This window comes from Notamacropus eugenii, chromosome 5 (assembly GCF_028372415.1).
Source record: "Notamacropus eugenii isolate mMacEug1 chromosome 5, mMacEug1.pri_v2, whole genome shotgun sequence".
Lineage (NCBI taxonomy): Eukaryota > Metazoa > Chordata > Mammalia > Diprotodontia > Macropodidae > Notamacropus > Notamacropus eugenii.
Genome location: NC_092876.1, coordinates 51,324,521 through 51,346,331, shown reverse-complemented (window position 1 = coordinate 51,346,331; position 21,811 = coordinate 51,324,521). Strand labels below are relative to the sequence as shown.

At 44.4% G+C, this 21,811-nt stretch overlaps 1 protein-coding gene across 1 annotated transcript; it reads left to right on the top strand.

Annotated features, from left to right (window-relative positions):
* Positions 1 to 4,167: 4,167 nt before the first annotated feature.
* Positions 4,168 to 17,991, top strand: LOC140508573 (uncharacterized). Its single transcript, XM_072616502.1, has 6 exons — positions 4,168 to 5,399; positions 14,151 to 14,285; positions 14,424 to 14,598; positions 16,385 to 16,483; positions 16,969 to 17,060; positions 17,751 to 17,991. Exons 1-6 carry the CDS (start codon positions 4,395 to 4,397, stop codon positions 17,958 to 17,960), a joined length of 1,716 nt encoding a protein of 571 aa, XP_072472603.1. The 5' UTR covers positions 4,168 to 4,394; the 3' UTR covers positions 17,961 to 17,991.
* Positions 17,992 to 21,811: the final 3,820 nt, after the last annotated feature.

Genomic DNA, 21,811 nt, shown 5'->3' with positions numbered 1-21,811 from the left:
TTTTCCAATAAATAACTAACAAAAAATACCCTCCTTTTTTGCCCTACAGAAAAATAAAGGGGAAGAGGATGGAAGAAGGGGGGTTGATAGAAGGGAGGACAGACTGGAGGAAGGAGTGGGTGGGGTACATGCTGTTCCGAGGTGGGGGTGGGCAAGATGGGGAGAAAACTTGGAATTCAGTATCTAGTGGAAATCATTGTTGAAAACTGAAAATAGATAAATTATATATTAAAAAACAAAACAAAACAAGAAACTCTTCACAATCTGACTCCAACCGTCTACCCAAAACAACAACAATAAGAACTGGCATTTACGTAGTGCTTTAACACTTGTAAACACTGGGTATATTACCTCATTTGGTCCTCATACCAATTCTGTGAGGTAAGTGCTGTTATTATATTCATTTTTACAGATGAGGAAACTGAGGCAAACAGGAGCAAGTAACTTGCCCGGGTCACACAGCTAGTAAGTGTCTGAGGCCAGATTTGAATTTAGGAAGATGAGTCTTCTTGACTCCAGACCTGGCCCTACCTAGCTGCCCATCTGTCTCATTTGGTCCTCATAATAATCCTGCGAGGTAGGCACTATTATTATATTCATTTTTACAGATGAGGGAACTAAGTTTAGGAGAAGTAAAGTGACTTGCCCAGGTCATATAGCTAGTATGTGATTATATATTATTCCCCTTCACTAACTAGAGCCAAAGTGCTCTACCTTTCATTTCTGTGCCTTGGTTTCTCCCAAGTATAACATGCTGTCCTCCTTCTGTCACATCTGCCTCTTTGAATCTAGTTCTCTTCATGAAAGACTCAGCTCAAGGGCCATTCTCTAAAGGAAGTCTTTCCTGATTTCCCCATGTGTTAGTGTTCCATGCTATTACTTCATAGACGTTTGCCATTCACTTGTCTGTTCACACCCTCAGCAGGATGTACATTCCTTGAAGTCAGGGAATATTTCATTTTTATCTTATTATACCCATTGCTTCACACAATTCACAGTACAAAGTAAAGTTAACAAGCATTATAAAGCACCTACTATGTTCCAGGCACTGTGCTATCAGGGTAAATACAAGCAGAAAGAAAGACTCACTGTCCTCAAGGAACTTACATTCTCATGGGAGAAAACAATATATAAAAGGGAGTTGAAAAGAGGGAAGGTGGAAATGAAGGTACCTAGCCAAGGTGAAAAAAAAAGTGCAGAGTCAGGAGTGCAGCCTGGAGAAGAAGGAAGGCGTGGTCGGTCTGGGCCTCCTCCTCAAAATGAAAAGGCTGGGGAACCATCCAGTCAGAGACAGAGGAGTGAACTTCAGGTATTAATAGGATTTTATGTCATGCTAGAGAAAGTCCCGGAGAGATGGCAAGCATGTAGTTGGAGAGAAATGAAGACTTTTAAATAGATATTTACTACTTGCTGTATTAAATAATCTGCATCCTCTGTGATCTGAAGAGGAAAAGAAATGCTCTCTGATGGGGGTGTGTGTGTGGTTGTGTGGAGAGGACAGTGCTCAGAAAGCTAGGAATGAAAACTGCCATTGATATTTAGTGTGTGCCTAGGTATTAACATTAGCTTGTGAGCACCTTGAGGGTAGGAATTGTTTTTACCTTTCTTTGTATCTGTCCCCAACCAATCTATAGTATATGTTTAATAACCACTCTGATTCATTAAATCCTCCAGGATGCATTTCTCCTCTTCTCAATGTTCCACTTATATCCTGACAGGGGGATTCAGACATTCCTAATCCTGATTTCTAATCCTAGTTTAGTCACTAACTCTTTCTATAACCTTGAACAAGTAATTTTCTCTCTCTGGGTCTTGATGCCTCTTCTGTAAAAGAAAGGAAGAACAGGCTCTGACTCAATGGGGCATCTACCCTTGGGCTAGCCTCGAAGACCCTGATCATTCAATGATACAACAAAAAGAGTCAGGGGAAAGGAGTCCATCTCCTAGAACAAGTTAAGTTTTATTTTGTTGTTGTTGTTCAGTATTTTCAGCCATATCTGACTCTTCATGACCCCATTTGGGGTTTTCTTGGCAAAGATACTGGAATTGTTTGCCATTTCCTTCTCCAACTCATTTTAGAGATGAGGAAATGGAGGCAAAGAGAGTTAAGAGTTTGCCCAGGATCACTCAGCTAGTAAGTGACTGAGGCTAGTTTTGAACTAAGCTCTTCCTGATTCCAGGCCTGTGCTCTATCCTCTTCGCCACCTACCTGCCCAGGACAAGTTAGGTGTGGTGGCTCAAAAAATGTCACAAGTAGAAAGGCTTTTATTAGAACAGAAAATTTTAGAGCAAGAAGAAGCTATGGGATATAGAATGTTAGCATCAAGAAGAGCTTCGGAATCCAGAAAGTCAGAGCTGGGAGAGACCTTACAGCACAGAAGTTTATCTGGAAGAGAATTTAGGATAAAATATCAGAGCTAGAAAGATACATAGGAACCAGCTCAGCAGTTTCATTTTACAGAAGAGGAAACGTAATCGTAGAGCAGCGGAGTCATGAACCAGATGATCTAGCTGGCAATTGGCTGAGTTTGTTTGATGTTCAGCACCACGGACAAGGCCGATGCTTTCTTCACCGCCTTCCCTCCAACCTTGCCCCAGCAAAGCCATTGGCCATCTAGGTCTGTCTATATTTCGATCCAAGTTGTCCCAAAATCCAGTCCAGGCTTTGCCAGGGTAACTTCAAAGAGTTTCTGGACCCAAGCTCCACCACCCAACTCCCCCAGTTGCCATGGACATCCCGTGGCACACTACCATTCCACCCCTTTCCCTCTCCTCCCTTACCTCCAGAGTCCTGCAGTCTTGGGATAGGGTATTCCACATTCTTTGAGCTCAGGGTGCTAGGGTGGGAGCTGGGCTTGGCCATTTTTTTGCAAGCCAGGGTCTCTCTTCCTTCTCCAGCTGAGCCTAGCTTTCCTGACTGCAAAGGAGCTGCAACCTCAAACCCCAGAGTCTCTGCCTCCCTGGGCTTGTAGCCAGAGACAGAGGTGACAGGAAAGGTTTTGTGAGTAGCAGCAGCCTCTTGCTCTGGCAGCCGAGCTTTACTGGACCCTATGACCCTGACTAGGAGTGAAGCAGGAGTGATGCCTGAGCGTGGCTCCTCATTCTGGTCCCCGAGAACCAAGCTGGGCTCGCTGCAGAGCTGTCAGAAACAGACGGGGCTGCAGGATCAGGATGGTGACTGTGATCTCTGGGCAAGGTGAGTAAGTGGGAGGCTGGATCTGGCGCTCAGGACACTGATCTCAAGTACCCTCACCATCTTTGTGGTGGGAGATCCAGTGTCCCGACGTCCCCACCACCCCAACTTGGTCAGCCCCAGCCCTCACTCACTTTTGCTCATCTCTCTCTTCAGAGAACAAGAAAACTGTGGAGAAAGCCTGCGAGTGGGCCGGGTCCCTTCCCAAGCTCTGCTGGAGCTGGTAGGATAGATGGAACCCGGCCTCATCTTTCTCCTTGGGGTTCCCGTTTGGTGCTTTCTGGAGTCAAAGGGCCAAACCTACCTCCTTCCCAAGATCCAGGGGAGGGAGTGAATCCCTCAAACTAGTCTAGAGCATCCTCCCCTCTCCTTCTTCTACTTCTCTTCTCTCTTCTTTCTTTTCCTTCTCAACTCTCTTTATCTTTCCTATCATTACTTTCTTCTTCCTTCTCTTCTCTTTCTCTTTCTCCTCTTCTGCATCCTCTCAGCCTTCTTCCTCCTCCACTCTGCGACCCTTTTCTCCATAGTCTTAATGAAGCCTTATTTCACTCAAGCCCAATTTCTCCCCTTCTGCTTGCTTACCCTGACTCCAAATCTGTGGGTTTTCCCCCTTATGTACATAGCAGGCCACTTAAATCCTTATATTACTCCACCTCTCTAAGCCTTTTTAATGTGACAAGTGAGGGGTGGCTTCTGACCAAACTTTCAGCATTTGGAAAGCTCCTTAAGGTCCTAGAAATTCTCCCTTCCCTCTATTCCAGAACTTGTTGGTACTTCCCCTCCTCCCCTATCCCCACTTCTCCTTTGCCTTTAGTGCTTTAGTGGTGAAATTATTGCTTAAGAACTCAGGTCAAGGTGAAAATTTTGCTATCATCCATTTTAAGGGGGGGAAGATCCATGTGGGAATAATTAAGAGTTATGATTAATAATGGAGAATTATTAATAAGCAGTCTTATTAAGTTAATCAGATAATGCATGACAATCACCAGGAGAAGCAAGTTTAAGTTAGTTTTCCAATCTCAACAGTGCTTTCTGGTAGGGGAATCTCCCACCCCAGCTGAGTTGTCCACATTGTCTTTGGTGATAGTGTTTGTGCTTTACCTGTTCCAGATGTTCTCTCCTCTCCAACCCTGGAGTCAGCCAGACAACGAGGAGAATCTTTGGTGCTTGTGTGTTCTCTCTGTTGACCCTCGTGGGTTTCATGACCCTGGACTTGAGAGACAGCCTTGAGAGATGGAGGAACACAGAGCTAGCCCTCAAGGATCTGTCATCCTGCAGACACCTCTTGGCGGTACCTTTGGTCAGGTTCCTGCAAGAGGAGAGGGACGTCCACTGGCACCCACGGGTGGTCTCCACATTAAGGAACAACGACCTGTCACACAGGGAGCTGCTGGACCGCTTGGAGGCTGTCTGTAGAAATGAGGAAGATAGACTGCATCTCAGCAATCCTGGATGCCAGGATGAACAAGTCTGCGGATTGTATATGGAGATGGCACAACAAAAACTCAATATGTCCTCAGCTCTTGAACTGGGTTCACAGCTCTCTGTGCTCATCTCAGAATTGCTGCAGGTGCTAGGGGATCCCAAGGAGACCCTCAAGGCACTGAGGAGCAACCCTGACCTGGTTGATGTGGTCTCCTTGAGGATCCTCTTACAGGTCCAAGAATTACTTCTTCAGGTCTTTCAGCAACCCCAAGACAGTGAGACAAGATGGCACCAAATGCTCCCCATTCTTAACTTTGCCCTTCTTGCTTCAGAAAATCTTCAGAGCTGCTGGCTTAATGATGCCAATGTGTCCCTTTCCCTGCCTATATCTGTGGAAGGCGTTTCCCTCTTTCAGCTCTTCTTGGCACTATCTCCCTCGGGCCCTGGGAAAACCCTGGCTCAAGGTCTCATGAGTGTGCATCATTGCCTTTGGGACCGTGGCCACGAGGAGCTGGATGGGAAAACCAGAGCCATCCTTTCATCCATGAGCCTTAAGGCTGGCTTGTTGCTGCTGACCAGCCTTATCTACCCTATTTTCTTCGTGTCTTTCAAGCAGATGACCCTGTGGATCCAGAACTATGCTCAGAACCTCAGGGCAAGGACTGAGGCTCTGAAACGTGAACGGAGGCTGGCTGAAGATCTCCTCCACCAGATGCTGCCCAAATCTGTGGCAAAGCAACTTCGGAGACACAGACATGTTGAGGCTGAGGATTATGAGCAGGTAAGACTATGCCCTCGTAGTCAGCACGTCCTGCCTGATCTGTCCCCATAATCATCCCTTCCTCTCTAATCCCACTGCTGCCACCATAGTACAGGCACTCATTGGCACCCACCTAGGCTATGGCAATGGTTTTCTTGTGTAAGATCTTTCCCCCGCTTCTACTACTCTCTCCTTTACACTACTGCGAGAATAATCTTCCTTACCAATAGATCTGGCCCTATCACTCCTCTACTCAAACATCTCCCCTGGCTTCCTATTGCCTCTCAAGTAAAGTTTGGATTGCCCTTCCCCTGTAACCCATCTCAGAATCTTCTACCTCTAGTCCTTGCTTAGGCCATTCCCTGGGGCAGCTAGGTGGTGCAGTGGATAGAGCACCAGTGCAGTCAAGACCTGAGTTCAAATCTCTCCTCATTCACTTGACACTCACTAGCTGTGTGACTTTGGGCAAGTCACTTAACCCCAATTGCCTCATCCTGGGTCACCTCCAGTCATCCTGATGAATATCTGGTCACTGGATTCAGATGGCTCTGGAGGAGAAGTGAGGCTGGTGACCTGCACAGCCCTCCCTCACTCAAAACAAAGTCAAGTGCAAGTCATGTCATCATTTCTCTGATGGCATGGTCTTCTTTGGCAGCGAAGGGTGAACACACGCACAGGCCATTCCCCACCTTTTCAGCCTTTAGAAAGCGCTATTCTGCTTCTTTCTGATGTACCTACTGTGTAATGTTGTGCATTAGAATTACTTCTCTGCTTGACTTATCTCCTACAGGACTGTGGACTTTCCATGAGAAAGGAGTAGGTCTTATCTAAACTTTCATCACATTTGATACCTAGCAAAGAATTCTGCATACAGTAGGTGCTTAATAAATGTTTATGGAATGAATTAACTAGTGCAGGCCTGGCCAGTAGGACTGGGCAGGATGCCAGGATCCTGTGTGCCTGAATATTTATCTCTTTTGGAAAGGTAGGGAAAGGGGAAGGGAGGAGGGAAGTTCTTGTTTTGGTAATGTCCTCCTCTCCTAGCTTTTGCTCTTGATCACCAGATAGGGACAGCCTTTTAAAATGGTGAGGTAGATACCTGTCTACATGATATGATTTCAGGGATTTTATTCTGAAATGTATGTCTAGGGTAATCCAAAACCTTTAAAACCTTAAAGCTGCATCAAGATTCTGGGGATATCCTGTATATACATTTCAGAACTTTAATGACATAAAGTCGCGCTAAGACTTTTGGGACATCCTGTCTGTCCCCACCTTCTTGCTGGGGCTTGAAATTCCAGTTAGAATTTCATTCTTTTAGCTCAAGACCTTTATCATTGTTCAAATACATCCACCCCCAGATGAATTAAGCAACTACCCAATATTTATTTAAATACAGAGGGAGAGTAAAGGTGCTCAAAGAAACCTGAGGGTATTGGTCCCAGAGAAGAAATGACCAAAGCTTATTTCCTGTCCGATGAGAGGTGGGGAACTACAAGTGCAGAATGCTGCATATGTTGTATAATGAGATTAGCATTGCTTACCCATTTTTCTCTGTGAGCACAGTATATCAGAAAATGACTGTGGCATAAAAAAAGTCCTCAGTAAAACTTTAAAAGATAAAAATTAAATTAAAATAAAATAACAAGGCACACATATAAATCAAGCCAGTGAACATTTTATTAAGCACCTACTATGTGCCAGATACTGTGAATACAGAGAAAGGAAAATAAATTCCTGCTTTCAAGGAACTCACATTCTAATGCAAATAGTGACATGGAATATATGTATATGTATATATACACACAGAGAGATCTATAAAGTATATATAAATATATGGACACACATATATACTTCTATGTATTGTTGCTCAATTGTTCATGACCCTATGGATCATAGCACACCAATGCTCTCTGTGGGATTTTCTTGGCAGAGATACTGGAGTACTTTGCTATTTCCTTCTCCAGTGGATTGAGGCAATACATAATACATTTACATATACCTATATACAAACATACATGTATGACAAATGGGAGTTAATCTCAGAGACTTAGAGAGAAGACACCAAGATTAAGGCTCCTTGTAGGTGAGACTTTGAGACTTGAAAGCAGTCAGAGAAGGTTGGAACTGGAGATGAGGAGGGAGAATGTTCCAGGCTGGGGGACAGCCAATGAAAATGCAAGGAGTTTGGAGATGGAGGAAACTAGAGAGTGCAGACCCCACATTAGGCTCCCCTCCCCTCCCCCATCACAGTTTTCAGAGGAAACAAGGGGACGTATTTGAGAGAAGTCATGAAGGTAGAAAGGTCAACTAATTGACTATAGGAGGGTGGTGAGAGTAAGGTGAGAATGAACTTGGATGACAAACCCAGGGCACTGGGAGCCCGTTCTCTCCTAGGTCCCTAATTTGTTCTTTTGTGGGTTTTTTCCTGTTAAAAGCTGCCTTTGGTTGATGTTTATTATAACCCTGAGCACAGATATCCAAAGTAGGGGAAGCTACTTAGCCTGGATACCCACTTTGCCATTAGGGATAACTGGCCACTGGATTGACCAGTGAATCAGGTGGAGGATAGACAAGGATGTACTGATAAATATTCAACAATCAGTTCTCTGGGGGGAAATGTATTTATGATATGCTCAGGTTTAATGGAAATAATAACATTTTCCATTACTCTCTTGAATCTAGGCAATCAACAGAACAATAAGTCAAGCCCTGGTTTGTAGCGTTTGTTGACTTCTGAAGTGTAAGTGTTCATACTGAAAATTTAGCAAGAAATCTGTGTTAGAGTCAACTAGCGCCAATCACTGAGGCTCTGCCTAGTGCTCCAGTGGCTGCGAGCATCTCCCCTCCTTCATGCTCCCCCATGCATGGGTGTCTCCTCCCAACATTTCCAGTTTTAGTCACCTTAGTTTGCTTAATAGATTTGGGCTTATGAGGAGAAATGGAGAGAAGATTGAAGAAGCCAGTTTGTCCAAGAACTGGGAAGAACCAGACCAAACTCAGTGAGTCCATAAGAGGAGACATCTCTTGGAAAATGTCTGGTTGTGGGAGGAATCAGTTGGTTCCACTGGTTCTGGAATGAGTAGATCATCACCAATAATAAATTTAAAGACCATTACAGGTGAAAGGGAGTTTGTAAATAGCCACACCCAACTCTCCCATTTTTACAAATTAAAAAACTAATTCTTCAAGAAGTAAAATTGTCTTGATGAAGATCACACAGGCAGCTGATAACAGCTAGGATTTACTTATGATAGAAATAATAGCTAATATTACTTATAGCATTTTAAATTTTGCAAAACTCTTTATGAATGTTATCTCATTTGGTCATCACAACAACCTGTGAGGGAAACGCTATCAATTCATTTCTCCTCCCATTTTACAGATGAGCCAGTGGTTAAGTGATTTGCTCAGGATCACTCAACTAGTAAATGTCTGAGGACAGTTCCTCCTGATTCCAAGTCTAGCACTTCATGACCTTTACCAGGAAACTGAGGCTTAAAAGGGTTTAACTGCCCAGGGTCACAAAGTTCAAAAGCTAAGTGCTATTATTATCCCTTTTTTTATAGATGAGGAAACTTAGGCTTAGAAAATCCAAATGAATTACCCAAAATCACACAGCTAGTAAATGAAATGTTCTTATCTCCACTTTTCAGACGAGGAAACTGAGGTTGAGAAGGTTTAAATGTCTTGTCCAGGGTCACACAGGTAGTAAATGCCTGAGGATTTGAATTTAGGTTTTCCTGATTCCCAGGTCAGTGGGAGGCATTACCTAGCTACTTCTGATGGCAAAGCCAGGACCACAACCCAGAATTCTTGATTCTTAGTTCTGGACTCTCTACCTCTTTTATTTCATTTCCTTCTCACAACAGCTGTATGAGGTTAGTAAGGCAGTATTATGTTTCTCATGTGGCCTCATTTTCCTCATTTGTAAAATGAGGTTCAGAGTAAAAATTAGGGGTCAATGACCACTGAAGTTCTCTCCAGCTTGAAATCTATGACTGTGATCAAGCCAAGGACAGAGTTGGCATCCCACCCAGGTCCCCTGCTTCCCAGTGCCAGGCCCTTTCCATTTGCAGGTGTGAGGGGGCTCTCCACCTGAAATCTACTACATAGGAAAATTCTAGGACTAGCCAGCTTTTCCTGTGACTGTCAATCCGCTGATGTGGATGCTTACTCGTTAGATGCTTCTCAGGTCATCAGTTTTCAAAGTATAACCTTGTGACCCCTGGGAGGTCCCCCAAGACCCTTTAGGGGCCTGCAAGGTCAAAACTATTCTGCACAATAATACTGAGACATTTTAATTTCAAGTGTGATAAATATCTATAGAAAAAAATCCACATAAAGAAAGCTCTTTGGGGTCCTCAGTTTTTTAAGGAGTGTAAAAGGGTTTGAGACCCACCTTGCTCTGGAGCAATGACTTTCTTTTTCTCTTGGTTGATTGAGCAGCTGGAGATGCAAAGAGGGGAAAAAAAATTATTTGTATTTTGTTCCCTGGGGCTTTTGTGGGGATAATTACCCCCTAATTAGCCCCAGGTGTTGGGATCAAACCAAAGCTTAGGAGGCTGGAGGAGGTAGGAGGGAGAGGGGAAGAAGAAAAGAAAAAAAGGAATCTCTAGGGACTGCCCCATACTTTGGACCAAATTGAAAAAGAGAGAATCCTGGGTAAGATCAGCGTTCTTCCAAGTTCGGGGTCCTGGGTACCCAAGGTGGAATTAAGGAACCAAGGAGCAGACCTGGGCCAGGAGCCAGGCGTGATGAAGGAACAGACAGCTCAGTGGAGGCCAGTGACCTTTCTGGCTCTGACCCTAGCAGCCTCCCGCTGGACAGCACCCAGAGCTGGGGGTGGGATCCAGGTGGGGCAGGAAGCACACAGCTGCTGAGCCTCAGAGTGGACATGAACACTAGTGACCAAAGCCTCATGGCCATCAATGGGGAGATATGAACTGGTTTGATCTATGGTTTATCAGTTTGTTCAGAAATGGGGAAACAGGCTGTTGTTGCTTGTTCTCCTAGAGACCCAGATCTGAGGCTCACTGGGAAAGAACTGTTATTTGCATTTTGTTTCAAAGTTGCTTTGTGGAGGATAATTACCCCTAATTAGGGCAGGGGAATGATAGAGAACAAAGCTTCAGACAGAGGATGTAGCAATAAGGGGCACGGAAATTGTCAGGGTGGGGCACCCTGGAGCTTTGATCAAATTAGAATCTAAAGAGCACTCACACTCTGATTTCAGAAGGCTGACAGTGAAATACTTTTTTCTCAGTAGAATGTGGTGCCCTAGAGGTACATGATGAGGCATACAGTGTCAGACAGCCAATGTATGGATGTGTTTTGCTTTGTAAAAAGAGAGGGGTTTGTGGTGCAGTGATCGAGAATCCACAGCCATGTAAAATTAAATTGCATCAGTAAAACATTTGTATTATTTTTTTAAGAAAAGGATGAGGTAGTGATAAACGAACAGCATTTTTACTGAAGGTCTCTCCTCCCGACTCCTGGCATTTCTTCAGGCTGTGCCTCATGCCTAGAATACTCTCCCTCCTCATCTCAGCCTCTTGCCTTCTGGCTTTCTTCGTCCTGACTATAAGAAGTTGTTCCCAATCCCTCTTAATTCTAGTGTCTTCCCTCTGTAGCTTATCCAGTTTAGAACTTGTTTTCACATGATTATTTTCATGTTCTTTCCCCTATGTTGGACTATGAGTTCCCTGAGGGCGGAAATGGTCTTTTGCCTTTCTTTGTATCCCTAGCATTTTGCACGGTGCTGGACATATGTGTTGTTCAATTGTGTCTGACTCTTTCTGACCCCATCTGGAATTTTCTTGACAAAGACATCGGAGTGGTTTTCCATTTTCTTCTCCAGCTCATTTACAGATGAGGAAACTGAGGCAGACAGGGTGAGGTGATTTGGCCAGGGTCACCCAGCTAGAGGTAATCAGTGCCTAAGCCAGATCTGAACTCATTAAGAGGAGTCTTCTTGATTCCAAACCCAGTGTGCCACTTAGCTGATATATAGTAGGTACTTAATAAGCATTTGTTGACTAACTGAGACATAATGGGGCCCTGCTACGTGGAAAAGGCAATGAATTTGGAAGCTGGATTTAAATTCCAATTCTGATCAGTGCTAGATTTGTTACTGTGGGTTGTCGGTCAGGTTTTTCTTCTGTTACATGGCGATGATAATACTTGCACCACCTACCCTCCCAGGATTGGCATCGGAAAGTGCGCCACAAATCTTAAAGTGCTACATGGAAACCACAGACTGTCTGCTGGAAGCCCCACAGTGGACATCCAGTGGAACCTGAACCTGAACGAGAACCTCTTCTATGATGTCCCCAGCCTCCAACTGAAGTGGTCTAATGACAGTTTACTGCCTCCTGGGGTAGTCCTGTCTCCTTTGGGAGAGTTCTCATTAAAATAATAATAATAATAATAAAAAGCTTTATTTTTTTTTACATAACTTTCATTCTCAAATAGCAAGCTGTAGTTGGTAAGACCTCAAGTCCAAGCCTGTCTCTGTTGCTTCATCCTCGTGAATTACTATTAAAAGAATATGTCTTACTCTCAGCATCACTGTATCAGCGTTTTTGATCTACCCACTCGAAGACTCCAAGCATCTGAAATTTTATAGAGGCTGATTTTTAAAAGGGTAGAAAACAACCTCTCTGAGACTTGATAAATAGTATTTCAATTCGATTAAAAAATTTATTGAGTACCTGCCATGTGCCAGTCACTGTACTAGGCATACATAAAGACAAAAACAATTCAGTCCTTGTTTCAAGGAGTTTACATTCTACCAGAGATAGGGATGGACAAGATGTAACTAAACCAAAATATAGATGGAGTAAATACAAAATAATTTGGGCGTGCTGGCAGCTAGGTAACACAGAGCCCTGGGCATGGAATCAGGAAGACCTGAGTTCAAATTTAGCCTTAGACATTTGCTAAATATGCAATTCTGGGCAAACTGCTTAATCTGCCATTTTCCTTTTCTGTAAAATGGGGGTGATAATAATAGTATCTCCCTAAGTTGTTCTGCGGATCAAATGAGATAATATTTGTAAAGTACTTTCTGAACCTCAAAGCTGTGTATAAATGTTGGCTATTGTTGATTCCCTCTTCAGCCTACCTGGCAATGAACCTCCTGGATTTTGCTTCGGCTGGTCCCCAGACAATGGGCCTATGGTCTGCTACTAGGCATGTCCTCCAGTGCTTTCTTTTTTGTTAGGACTTGCCAGTGGTTGGACTCTGCCCTCAGTCTGGAGAACCCTGAGTCACCTCTGTACCATAATGTGGCATCAAAGGACTTTGGTGGAGGGCATTGGTAGTATAATTTTAGTAATCTCATACGCTTACAGTATTCAAATTAGTAATCTCACAATAGGAGCAGCTGAGTGGTGCAGTGGATCCTCTTCCAGATCTGCCATCAGAAAGACCTGAATTCAAATCCAGCCTCAGATTCTTACTAACTGTGTGACCCTGAGCAAGTCACTTCACTCTGTGTGCCTTGGTTTCCTCATCTGTAAAATGAGCTGGAGAAGGAAATGGTAACTCCTCTAGTAACTTTGCCAAGAAAACCCCAAATGGGGTCATGAAAAGTTGTACGCAACTGAACAACAAAATCTGACGTTATTAATAACATTGATAGGAGACAGAGTGGTTTGGTGAAAAGAGAGAGGGGTGTTGAAACTAAAAAAAATTAAATCAAAAAGAAAAGAAAAAAGAGGGGAGAGAGAGGAAGGAGGGAAATGAGGGGGGAGAAACGGGAAAGGGGAAGGGAGAAAGAGCACACAAGAATTCTGACTTTTGGGTCAAGAAGACTTGGGTTCAGGTTTCACCTCTGACACATACTGACTATGTGATCTTGTTATTTTAACTTCTCAGTGCTAAGGATATAAGTTGGAGAAAAAAGTGCTGATCTTTCTTGGTGCAAGGGGCTCCTCAGTCAGAGTTCTTTATGCCAATCAAATCATGGGATTGCTTAAGAAATTAAATAACCAAAACCAACAATAATGACTGTCTAGCTTTGGCCCCATCACTTCATGGGGGTTCAGAGGGAGGGGATCCAGGAAAATGGAGGAGATACCACGTGGGTCTCGCTGTTCACACAGCACCCGGGGCAAAAGGAAGGTCTGGGATGATTTTCTTTATCAGCAGGAAGAATAACTGGGCCCCAGAGAGGTCAGGACACTTTTCCAAGGTCACACAGCATTTTATTGACAGAGCTTTTTGTTAATTAGTCATGTTATCCAGAGTAGCTGATGTTTATTTAAGGTTGTCTAATCTGACATTGTCTCATTTGAGCCTTAACAACAACCCTAGGAGGGAGATATTCCGTATCCCCATTTTACAGATAGGGAAAACTGAGGTTAAGAGAGGTTAAATGACTTGCCCAGGGTCACACAGCTAATAAGTGACTGAGTCCAGATTTAAACTCAAGTCTTCCTAACTCTAGGGCTGGTGGTCTATCCATTGTAGCACATACCTGGCCCACACTTGCAGTTTTCTTGGCAGAGACACTGGAGTGGTTTGCCATTTCCTTCTCTAGCTCACTTTACAGTTGAGGAAGCTGAGGCAGAGAGGTACAGTGACTTGCTCAAGGTAATGCAGCTAGTAAGCTTCTGAGGCTGAGCTCTCTCCCCTGTGCCACCTGTCTGCCCCCTTTTTCTGTGCCTCCACCTCAAAGGCCCTGGTTATCTTAAAAGCAGGGCTTCTCTTTCGGGAGAGGCTCTCCCCATTCCTTGTCTCCCTCTGCTCTGCTTCCCTGGGGGCCAGGTGACCATCTTCTTCTCAGACATTGTGGGCTTCACCAGCATTGCTGCCTCCTGCACCCCCCTGGAAGTGGTGAACATGCTCAACAATCTATATGTCTGCTTCGATACAAGGATTGAGTCCTATGATGTCTACAAGGTGAGTGAAGACTCAGGGACCATGGCCAGGTATGGGGAGGTAGAGGGAGGGTGGGGAGAGCCATGGCCAGGTGGGGCCATGTTGTCAGAAGACAAACCAGGACAACAGCTGCCTACAGATACCTCCCATCCCCTACAGGTGGAGACCATTGGTGATGCATATATGGTGGTAAGTGGGCTGCCTGAAAGGAATGGGGAGAAGCATGCCGATGAGATTGCTAAGATGGCACTGGATCTGGTGGCTGCTGTGCGCCAAGTCCTGATCCCCCACATGCCCAGGGAGAAGTTGCAGTTGAGGGCTGGAATCCACACAGGTAAGGGGAGAGGGAGCAGATACCCAGGAGAATGGGGCAAACAGTCCTGCTCTGTGTGTCACTACTTGGTGGGGAGGGTAGGAGGAGGACATAGGGAAGGGATTCTTCATGATCTCAAAATCAATTTTTCCATCTTTGAAATGGGGGCTCATGCCAACATATTTACCAGTCTTCAATTTTCCTGAGCACATTAGAGGATCATTAATTTCAATTCAATAAACATTTATGGGGGAGTTAGATGGCAGTGGATAGAGAACTGAGCTTGGAGTCAGGAAGACCTGAGTTCAAATCCAGTCTCAGACACTAGCTAGCTGTGTGACCCTGGGTAAGTCACTTTATCCTATTTTTCTCAGTGACTCATTTGTAAAATAAGCTAGAGAAGGAAATAGCAAACTACTTCAGTATCTTTGCCAAGAAAACCCCAAACGGGGACAGGAAGAATCAGACATGACTAACATGACTGAACAACCAACAAAACGTTTATTAAGGACCTAATATGTGCTAGGCACCGTGCTAAGCTCTGGGGATACAAAAAGAGGTAAATGGAGCCTGCCCTCAAGGAGCTTACAGATTCATGAGGGAGCCAATATATGAACAAATATATACAGAGCAAACTCTATATAGTATAGAAAGGAGATAATGAACAGAGGGAAGGTGCTGGGATGACGAGAGGCTGGGAAAGTCTTCTTGTAGGAGGCAGGATTTTAGTTGGGTCTTAAAGGAAGCCAGGGAGTCAGTAGAGTGAGTGCAAGAGGGAGAGTGTTTATCTAGAGAGTGGGGTTCTTAAACTATATTTCAATATAATCAGTTTCCTTTGTAATTCTCTGTAGTTTATATTATACATTTAAAAACATAATTCCGAGAAGGGATCCACAGACTTCCCTGGACACTGCCCAGGGGTCCATGACACTCACAAAGTTAAGAACTCTATCCTAAGGCTCCTAGAGGTGAGGGGATTGCTCACCAGCATGTAGGTGGTAAAATGCAGTCAGGATTTAGTCTCTCCTCCCTGCCTGACTTCCAGGCACTCTGCCTCTCTGCCCGAGCCCTTCTGGCTCTTTTGTGATTTTAGACACAAGCTGGGGACTTAGCACAGGCTCTTGGCTACTGTTACTCATCTCTTATGCCTAAAAGGGCAGGGAATGAATGAACCCCAACGCCCAGCTCCGGACATTTTCTCCATCATGATGGAGAAAACAGGACGATGCTTGTCAAAAAGTTGCTCCTAATGGGCAACCACATGGCATGGTGGGTAGAACGTTGGACTTGGAGTCAGAAAGAACTGAATTCAAATCCTTCCTCAGACACTCATTACATGTGTGACCTTGAACAAATCACTTAACCACTCTGCCTCAGTTTCCTCATTTGTACAATGGAGATAATTGTTCCTACCTCCCAGCATTATTATGAGGATCAAATGAGATGATATTTGTAAAGTGTTTTGCTATCGAAGTAATAGATATTGTTCTTAAAGATGACTTAGGCTGTTGTGCCCTGGTATGGCAATATCCTTGTGTAGATAAGGGGGCATTATGATATAACAGGAGACCCAGCCCTTCCACATCCCACCTGTATAATTGTAGGCAAGTCCTCTCAGCTCTCTAGATCTCACTTTCCTTACCTCTAAGGCAAGGAGGGTGAGACAACATCCCTGAGATCCTGAGAAGACAAGTCAAGGAGGTATGGTAGAAAGCATACTGGTTTGGGGGTCAGAGGCCATGGATTAGAATCTGGGAATGTCTCCTTCCATTCCTTCTCCTTCCCCTGGGCTTTGCCTTTCCTATAGGCCCCTGTGTTGCTGGTGTGGTTGGCTACAAAATGCCCCGGTACTGCCTCTTCGGAGACACGGTCAACACAGCGTCTAGGATGGAATCTACCAGTCTTCGTGAGTGCCTCAAGTGACTTGGCTTTCCCAATTACCTTTCCTAAGACCTCCCACTGAGGAAACTGAGACCCTGAGAGAACTGACTAGAGTAAACCCACAAAGCTGTGTAAAAAAAGGAAGCTGAGCCTAGTGAGGTCCCTGGACTTCCCCAATCTACCCCACTGTCTTGCCTTCTCCCACAGGGTCTCCAGGAGGCCTCCCCTCCCCGCTGTTTTTATCTTCAGCTCTCTCTTCACCTTCCTTCTTGATCTCTCTGTCTCTCTATCAGAAGTGGAGAACTCTTAGAAGGTAATTCAAGTGATTTACCTCTTACCTGCCTCCCATCCCTACCCCTCTCCATCCTATACTAGAAGGAACTCCTGCCTCTTTTCATGAACAGGAATACTTAACCATCCTCTCTCTCCCTGGGGGCTGGGGCTAGAAGTCCAGGTCACATCCCAGCCACCAGTCCCTCTCCCTCTTGCTAATTTCTTTCCCTCTGGCAGCCCAAAAGATTCACATCAGCTCAGCCACCTACCAGACCCTTCTGACGGATGATGCTTATGAAATTGAACTTCGTGGAGAGATTGATGTCAAGGTGAGAAGGGGCTAGGTTAGATTGATTGAGGTGCCAGCCTAGGCCTACCTCAACCACACGGTACCCAGTGATCATAGCCCCAGAGATGTAGAGTAGGGCAGGACTTTAGGAGGTTATCTTGTTCACCCCTTCCCCTCCCCCCATTTTACAGAAGGGTAAGTAACTTGCCCAAGGCAAAACAACCCAGGTCCTCTCACTTCAGAATGGCTGCTCTTTCCATTATATAATTCCCCCTCACTAGAGGCCTTCAAGCAGAGGCTGGCTACCTCCTTGGCACTTGGGATATAGTAGAAAGGATTCCTGTTCAGCTACAAGTTGGATTTGATAACTTCTGACATCATAGGATCAAAAAGGAAGGGACCCTAAAGGCCATTTTACAGATAAAGAACTGAAGTCCAGAGAGGTTAAGGGTCCTTTCCAACATCACCCAAGTAGTAAGGAGCAGAGTCAGGCTTTAAATGCAAGTACCCTGATTCCAGAGTCATTTTCCTACACTGCCTTCATCCCTTCCAACTTTAAGATTCTCCTGGTGATATTTCATCCTTTCAAAATAATTGTTGGTAAGCTATGAAGATAACCATCCTTGCCCTCTCTTAGATAATTGATAGGACACAGCTGTTGAGGGGATCCAAGCTCCCAGGGATCCCATTGGCTCTTGGGCCCAGGCTTAAGTTCTTCCCCTCCTTTCAGGGCAAAGGGAAAATGAAAACCTACTGGCTCCTGGGAAACAAGAACTACAGCATTCAGAATGACAGCCTGGTGTGTCACTGGCAGCCTTGCCACAATGCCTCTGGAAACAAGAAGGCAGAGAGGAACGGGAGCTTGGGCCTATCTGTAAGGAGGGGCAGGGCAGGCTTTGTGGGCAGTGTGGAGGAGGGCTCGATGAGGGGCTATCCCTAGAGACACTGGCAGTAGGGTGCCCTCCCCTGACATCTTGGGGCTCGGGAGGAGAGTGTAGAATGCACCATCACAGCACTGCTAGCTGAGCCAGAGGAGCAGGTTGTGCTAAGTAAGCCTAGGACAGCCTTGGCTAGAGAGCACCTACTGAGGGGAAAGCAAAGAGAGACAGCTGTAGGGCTGTGAGGAGTGGAGGAAGAAGGCAGGAGAGCATCACCTCCATTTGAAATGAACATAGTTCTTTGGCTCTAGAGCTCGAAGAGATTTTAGAGAATCATTTGGCCCCATTTCTCATAATAACAACATTAACCAGTGTTTCTGTGGGCCATTAAGGATTGCAAAACACTTTCCAAATACGATCTGCATTGATTCTCACAATAACCCTGGAAGGGAGGTGCTGTTTATCATTTCTACTTTACCGGCAAGGAAACTAAGGCAGAGAGAAGATAGGGGACTTGCCCAGGGCCTCATAGCCCATCAGTGACCAGATTTAAAATCAGGTCTTCCTGACTCCAGGGCTAGCACTCTATCTACCTAGCTTATCATTTACGAGAAAAATGATACCCAGAGAGTTCTCCCTCCTCAGTTCTACCTGCTGACCTCCCTGGCTTAATCTAAGTCTCAGATGAAATCCCACCTTCTCTAGGAAGCCTTCCCTCTGTTCATTATTTGCTGTTTATCCTGTAGAGAGCTTGCTTCTTTATTTGTTAGCATGTTGTCGCTCCTTTAGACTGTGAGCTCCTTGCGGGGAGAGGCTGTCTTTGGCCTCTTTTTGTACCCCACCAGTGCCTAGTACAATGCCTGGTAACTAGTAGGTACTTAATACATTCTTATTGATTGATTAAGTGATTAGCTTGAATTATAGCTAGCTTTGATTTACATGTTATCTCAATAAATCTCCCCAGGAACAGCCCTCAAGGTTGTTACTGTTATCTCCATTTTTATTTTCTTCATTGTTACAAATGAAGAAAATTATTATTTTTATAACCATAATTTTCCTCATTTTACAAGGGAGGAAACTGAGGCTGAGAGTGGTGAAATGACTTGCCTAATGGCACACAGGAAGTAAGTGGCTGAGGTAGGATTTGCATCCTTGTCTTCTTACCTCAAATCTTTCCATCTCATCAAAGGATCTCCACTTTTGAAAATCTTTTTTTTGTATTTATTCAGTGTTTAATTTTCCCTAGTTACAAGTAAAAACAATTTTTGACATTTGTTTTTAAAACTTTGAGTTCCAAATTCTCTCCCTTCCACCCTTCCCACCCTGCCTCATTGAGAAAGGTCTCCACTTTCACTACACAATGCCATCCACCATTGACTCTCTAGGCCTAGAGATATAGGGGTCAAAATTGAGGGAAGGGGAGTAGGATGATTACTAATAATCAGAAAGCAATTCATTGGCAGCATAGAACAACAGAGAAACTCTTGACTATATTTACTTGTAACTGGGAATCTGGATTCTATGTTTGCCTCAGCTTGGGTCTAGCTATGTGGCCTTGAGAAAGTCCCACCCCTCCCATTCTGGGCCTCAGTTTCCTGCTCTATAAAATGAAGAGATTGAATCAGATGGCTTTCAAGGTCCCTTTTAGCTCTAACATTATGATTTTCTGATGTTAGGTTGTTGACATGAGGTGCTTTCTCTAAGCGGGCTGATCAATAAGTCGATCTACCCACATGAATTTATTGAGAGCTTACCATGTGTCAGGCACTAGGCTACTTGCTGGGGATGCAGAACTAAAGAAAAACAGTGCCTGCTTCCAAGGAGTTTCCATTCTATTTTGGAGAATTCAACATGTTCACAGATCAATAAATACAGGATATGATGGTGGTGGGGCATCCGCTGACACCTAGGATGATCTTAAAGGACCCCTTGAAGGCACTTGAGCTCAGCCTAAATGACCTGGGAGTCCCAGGAAGAAGATGCCTGGCATTAGGGACAGCCTATGCAAAGTCTCTGAGGCAGGAGATAGAATAGGAAACAGCAAATGGGACAACGGAGAAAGTGATCTGACAGGGTACTAGGTGGTTGGGGAGTCGTCAATACTATTTGAAGATAATCCACAAGATAATCATGCACAGATAACTGAGATTCAACTGCTCCATGTGAAAGCAGCATTCTGGGTTTATGAATTGCCCTTTTTTTTAAAGCCAAGTTATCTACTTTTTAAAAGTTGGATCCCTCACTATGTGGTTTCCTTTTTCCTTATTCCAGTCCAATGCAATGGGAGCTGCCCTGGGTGAGGCATCTGAGGCAGCCTCCTCAGCAGAGAAGATCTCATCCAGCAACACCTCAAATCCCACTGAGCTGATGGGGCAGCCTAGAGGGGAGATGCCCTACACACCTATCCTAGATGACAGAGCATTACTACTGGCATCCCCTTCTCCTGGCCAGAGTGCCACTTTATGCCCAGGGAATGGCAGCCAGGAGCAACTAGGGAAGGGTAGAATCCTGCCTGGTTTTGTGGAGGAGATGGAATAGACCCCATGCCTTCTGGGGAATTGGTCTTTGGGACTGTCTCTTAGGTCTGTGGATGGGCCATTGACCCAAGGGCCAAAGTCTAGACTTAACACAAGGAGAAGGATCTGAGGACTAAACTCTGGAAGCCAAGAGCAATCTTCAGTGCCAACTGAGACCCCTTGTCTGTAACCTCAAGATCTATGAGCTCCTTTGGGAGTGAAGGATGCAAGGGGGCAGTGAGTGGGACTGGGTCAGGAGAGCTACACCTGGGGATAAAGGCTAGAGACTCAGTTTATGGAGTCTGGCCTGTAAGGGAGCTTGGAGAGCATTTAATCTGGGGGTTCTTACCCTGGGATGGACTCTGGGATAGATTTTAGGGGGCCTGTGAATTTGCTGGGAAAATTACATCTTTATTTTCACTGACTTCTAACTGAAACTTAGCATTTCCTCCTTTAAAAGAAGCATTATTCTGAGAATGTGTTTTAACTGCCAGAGGGGTCCATGATAAGAGGTTCCACTAAGTGTAAGAACCCCTGATCCAGTCCATGATGCTATCTTACAAAGAGAGAAACTGAGGCTTTAGAGGGAGTGAACTGATTTCCCAAGATGACACTGGTACGACCGTCTAGGTCTTCAGATTCTTCATCAGCACCCTTCCGAGATCTCTGCTTCTTCCTCAACAAAATGGGGGTAAAAATAGCACCTACTTCACAGGGCTGTAATGAGGATGAAGTGAGATAATCTGTGTTAGTTAAATGCTATACAAACCTTAAAGTGGTATAGAAATGTTTGTTTTAATAGTGATAATAATAATTTGTAGTGGTTATGTTAGTATTACTAGAATTATTTTTATTAGTTGTTATTGTAGAATAACAGTAATAGTAGGTAGTAGTGGTAGTAACAGTTGTAATAAAAGGAGGAAGGGGAGTAGAAGTAGTAGTAGTAACAGTGCTAGTGGTAGCAGTAGAAGTAGTAGTACTAACAGCAGTAATGAGAAGAGGTAGTAGTAACAGTGGTGGTGGTGGTAGTGGTAGTAGAGATGACCTCTAAAATTCTTTCCAGCTTTAAATGGATGATCCCATGATCTTTGGATGGGAATAAACTGAATAAATATGGCTACCATGGAGTTCATATTCAAGATAAGTGAGAAGATAGTAAGAAAGCCTCTGGCTACTTTTAATGATGAACTACATTTCAGGGTCCTTAAAGAACTAATATATAGCAGGGGCCTACTGGAAAATGTCTATCAACCAATTTATCTATCTATCTATCTATCTGTCTGTCTGTCTGTCTGTCTATCTATCTATCTATCTATCTATCTGTCTATCTATCTATCTATGTATCTATCAAGATAAAACTGGTTGATAGACATTTACCAGTAGTATATATATATATG